Here is a 5,107-nt window from a genome sequence, read left to right on the forward strand (position 1 = left end):
AAAGCAAATGAATCTGTTATCCACCTTATTAATTCAGAAGGGAGATTTAGTTCTGTTACTCTGTCACAAAATAGATCAGAATGAAGAATGCACTGAAAACCATAATTCCTTGAAATCAGTTGAAAATGAAGAGAGCTCAGTTTTGATAGACATTGTTACTACACTTGAGAAACCCAAGGAAAGTCAAGTGACTGCTGATGACCTTGAAGAAGAAAAGGAGAAAGCTGAACTGATTATGAATGATAACTTAACAGTTGATGATCCACCACTGTTTCAACTTCAGAGTATCTTATGCACTGAGTCTGCAAAGGTATTTATATAAAATTGTACCTTCTATACTACAGCTTAAAATTCAAAATAGAACTTTTAAATATTTTATCTTCCATGTCAGGTACATCTGAATTATTTGTGGAAATAATGGTATTATACTGTCAAGTGATTCTTATTCAATAGAATTTTAACTTCAGGGAAGGTTTGCAGTGAAAATAATAAAACCCAACATTTCATTAAAAGTTAACAGAAGTATATGATCATAATATACTTTTAATATACCCCCAGAAGTGGGTATGTTTCTGTAGGTCTTCATGTTATAAAAATGCAGCTGTCTGGAATAATTTCTAAGGTTTTGAGTTAGTGAAGGATATTCCTTTGGATATCATTTTAAAATATTTTATAAATTTTAATGAAAATCTTTAAGAAAAGTTTATCAGCATCCATACTTATTTAAATGGATGGACAGGATCATTATCAGGAATATAATTATTATTACCTTGAGAACCAGATTTGTGATATGTAGGATTACTTGTCCCTACACTACGTTGCACCAGAGTACTATACTGTTAAAATTTATGGGGACCATTTTTAGTCTTTATTTCTCCTAAATTTTCTTTTTTGTGTGTGTGGTATGCGGGTCTCTCACTGTTGTGGCCTCTCCCGTTGCAGAGCACAGGCTCCGGACACGCAGGCTCAGTGACCATGGCTCATGGGCCTAGCCACTCCGTGGCATGTAGGATCTTCCCGGACCAGGACACGAACCCGTGTCCCCTGCATCGGCAGGCAGGCTCTCAACCACTGCGCCACCAGGGAAGCCCTATTTCTCCTAAATTTTCTTTATGCAGTTTCTCCTGCAGTTAATTGGTGGCTATGTATACTTATTACTAGGGAAGATAACAGTTAGCTGAAAACTTGTGGTTGAACAGGACTTTTATAAACAGAGTATTAAGTTTTTATTAAATTTTATGGAGAAGGTTCATTAAGCCACATTCCAGGTATATTGTCCTTAACCAGTTTCCTTAGGAAAAAGCTCTAATGCCAAGTTAGGGATGTGTTTATATCTGCTCTCACTTTAGTGTTAGCACCCATCTGTCCGTGTAAAGTAGAAAAGTTATTCCTTAAAAGGAAGAAGGGTATTCTGGAATTTATAGACAGGTCTTAGAAATGTTTAACAGAGGTAATTCTAAATTGGAACAGGTGATTTATATATAACAAGTAAGATTATAACATAGTAACTTTAGTGTTAGCACCCATCTGTCCGTGTAAAGTAGAAAAGTTATTCCTTAAAAGGAAGAAGGGTATTCTGGAATTTATAGACAGGTCTTAGAAATGTTTAACAGAGGTAATTCTAAATTGGAACAGGTGATTTATATATAACAAGTAAGATTATAGCATATTTCTTTTGAATGAATCCTTGGCTTTATTCTTACTCTCTACTGAGTGATCTGAAGTCTGATTAATCATTCCCCTCTAAGGTCTCTTTGTTGGATTCTCCCCATGGAATAAAAAGCAGACTCCTCACCACTGGAGATCTCATACGATTCTTCCCAGACCTTATACTCCTCAGCTTTCCCTGCCATTCACTGTGCCTCAGCATCTTTCACCTTTTTTGGTTTCTCAAAATTATCAAGCTCTCCATAGAACATCTTGTGGCCCTTTGTTATTCATCATTTGTCTGAGCTCTGATGTCGAGCCTTCAGGGAGGCCTTCCCTGACCAAATTCATTATTGTGGCTCGTCAACTCCACTCTGTCACTGTCACTGGACCCTAGTTTATCTCCTTCATGAGTGACATTAGTTTACGTGTTTATTGCCAGTCAACCTCCCTAAAATGTAATATCCTTATTTGTTCCTGGTGCCAGCTATACTTGACACATAGTAGATGCTTAAAAAACATCAATTTACTTGAAGATTGGCCTCTAAGTCTAACTGTGATCGATACAGTGAGTAATCCGTCTTTGGCTTTTTCTATTTAATAGAAAATAATTCAAGATAGAAATATGAAGAATAAAAAGTCAACAAATAATAGAGCATCCAATGCATCTGGCAGGTAATAAAGTTATCATTTTCCCTCAGTTATGGGTTTACATTCCAAGAAAACTAGTTTTAGTTTAACTTCTGTACAGTAAATTTTATTTGGTGTTACTTAATTTTCTTCGTATGAGAAGAATGAAGTAGTTACTTCATGGTAAATCCCCCTAGTTGAATATATTCATTTATAAAAAGGAATTGATGGGCTTCCCTGGTGGCACAGCAGTTGAGAGTCTGCCTGCCGATGCAGGGGACACGGGTTCGTGCCCCGGTCCGGGAAGATCCCACATGCCGTGGAGCGGCTGGGCCCGTGAGCCATGGCCGCTGAGCCTGTGCATCCGGAGCCTGTGCTCCGCAACGGGAGAGGCCACAACAGTGAGAGGCCCACGTCCCGCAAAAAAAAAAAAAAAGGAATTGATTAAGGATCCTCTATGTTCTACATTGCTCCTGGGATATAGTTTCTTTCTCCTATTTTTCCTGAGACAGTAGATATACAGTGGTAATAAAGCTGAAGTCCAGCATTCACCTTCTCTATTAAATGTCTTTGTCCAACACATGAAAAGTTGTACTTTAAACTTAGAGGTTCTATGGACTAAGTTGGTTTATTAAAATGATAAGAATTCATAAATGCTATTCAAAGCCTTCTGAATCTTTTAAATTATCATTAGTCAAATATAACAGGGGTCAGCAAACATTTTCTGTAAATTCGTGAGTTAGTACATATGTCAGGTCTTGTAGGCCATATGGTCTCTGTTGTAACTACCCAGTTCTGCTATTGTAGCAGGGAAGACACTGTTGGCATTATGCAAATAAATGAAAAAGCCAGGGTGCAATAAACTTTATATACCAGAATAGATGGGGGGCCAGATTTTCCCACCAACCCTGAAATAGAGGTTACTAGTCTAACTTTATATTTAAGATGGTTTATGTAGCAAAATAACATAAGAAACTATTAAAACCTACTTATTAATACTGTCTTTTCCCATGTAACTTGAGTCCATGTTTGTTAAAAATGTTTTAATTACAAAACCTTAAAAGAAAAATAGCATTGAAGCTATATAACTTAAAGTAATAAAATTTAAATTAGATTGAATAGGGGTCTTTGTATACTAAGAACACATCACTTTATTAAATTATTAAATTATAATGTATAATTATAATTTATTAAATTATAATGTAGTTTTCAAATATAGTATTTGCAAAATCTAATGAATCTGTCTTCTACCAAGTGCAGTTGTAATAGTTTATCTTGATTCATTTGGATCTTTTCAGATTAGTGACCTCTGAATTCTTAAGGAAACCTGGTTCTCTAAGGAGAACTCCGTTGACAGTTCCCACTTCTCACTATTTAGGGACTTTGAGAGTCTTGGACCAAAAGCCCTCACAGAAACAGAGCACAGAACCTGACAGAGCAGATAACATAAGGGCAGCTGTTTATCAGGTAAAAAGGAAAATATTTTTTTTTTAATTAGAAGAATTAATCACTTACATAAGGTTTGTTTATCAGGAAGTAAAATGACCCTGTCAGAGATGATTTAATGTTTAATTTATTTCCTTTATAATACCTGAGCAATCCAAAGCTTTTTTTTATATATATATATATACTAAATTATCTCCTTCTAGGCTTTGTTTAACTGATCATAGTTGTTTTTAAAGAAAGAGAATATGCCATGGCACTTGATAAAAATACAGCAAAAGCAAAATGTAGTTGAGGTACACCTATGTTCTATACTTTTTCTCCTTTAAGTTTATATAGTTATGAACAAAAAGGGTTTTAATTTTTTTTTCTTTCCTGAGACTTTCTGTATTTGAGTTAAACTTACATAGAAGAAAGCTGTCCTAATTTTTTCACAATTCCAATAAAGAAGTCTTCTTTTTTTTTGTCTTATTTGTTGTACAGAATATAGTACACTTTGGAAAATTGTCCATGTGAATTTCTGAGAAAAATGTTAGTATATATAGTTGTACAGAATATAGTACACTTTGGAAAATTGTACAGAATATCGTACACTTTGGAAAATTGTTCATGTGAATTTCAGAGAAAAATGTTAATATATGTAGTCATTACATTACACATTATATTACACATATATAAATCATATACACATGATTTTCTTAATTCTTGCTCATCTTTACATATTAGAATATTATCAGAAAAAGAATGATACTAGTACATATAAAATCTATAAGTTTTATGTTTTGCTTTTTTAAAGTTTTAATCATATATTCAGAAATAAGAATTCTAATTCATTTGCAAAACTTTGAATATCATATAGCCTTTTTCTTGTTCCCACAGGAGTGGTTAGAAAAGAAAAATGTTTATTTACATGAAATGCACAGAATTAAAAGAATCGAAAGTGAAAACTTAAGGATTCAAAATGAACAGGTATTCTGAATATAGAAGTAAAAAATATTCTGGATTTTTAAGTCAGTAAAATAGTCTGAATGTTTAATACTTGTAAATCAACTGTTTTTTAAATGGTGAAATAAATTGTATGTAAAAGAGCTGATTTCTGATTTTATTTCTCTGGTACTTTATACATTTTTAGTTTGATATAAATATAACTGTTTTACATGAAAACATGGATACACAGAGATTTTTATTATTTATATGTGAGCAATAGCTTTGGCACTACTGATTATGAACTTATTTTTTCTTGTGACCATGTACCTATTTCATTATTAAAAATTGACTTTGATACTACAACTTAGCCAGGAATATAAAGGGTCATCAGACATTAACCTTCAGTTTTCCCCTTTTCTATCTTGAGTTTTGTATGTATCTTCAAGACCAGCCTCTACCT

The 5,107-nt window shown here is 33.6% G+C and overlaps 1 protein-coding gene across 1 annotated transcript; it reads left to right on the forward strand.

The window, feature by feature from the left end:
* Nucleotides 1-7: 7 nt before the first annotated feature.
* On the forward strand, nucleotides 8-4,689 carry LOC112409772 (microtubule-associated protein 9-like; the record flags this gene model as incomplete). The annotated part of the gene is made up of 4 exons (XM_024760077.1): nucleotides 8-310; nucleotides 2,252-2,322; nucleotides 3,576-3,744; nucleotides 4,600-4,689. Coding segments are annotated over exons 1-4 (633 nt in total), but the record flags the coding sequence as incomplete, so codon positions are not given.
* Nucleotides 4,690-5,107: the final 418 nt, after the last annotated feature.

The sequence above is a fragment of the Neophocaena asiaeorientalis genome, unplaced genomic scaffold (assembly GCF_003031525.2).
Source record: "Neophocaena asiaeorientalis asiaeorientalis breed wild unplaced genomic scaffold, Neophocaena_asiaeorientalis_V1.1 scaffold1961, whole genome shotgun sequence".
NCBI lineage: Eukaryota > Metazoa > Chordata > Mammalia > Artiodactyla > Phocoenidae > Neophocaena > Neophocaena asiaeorientalis.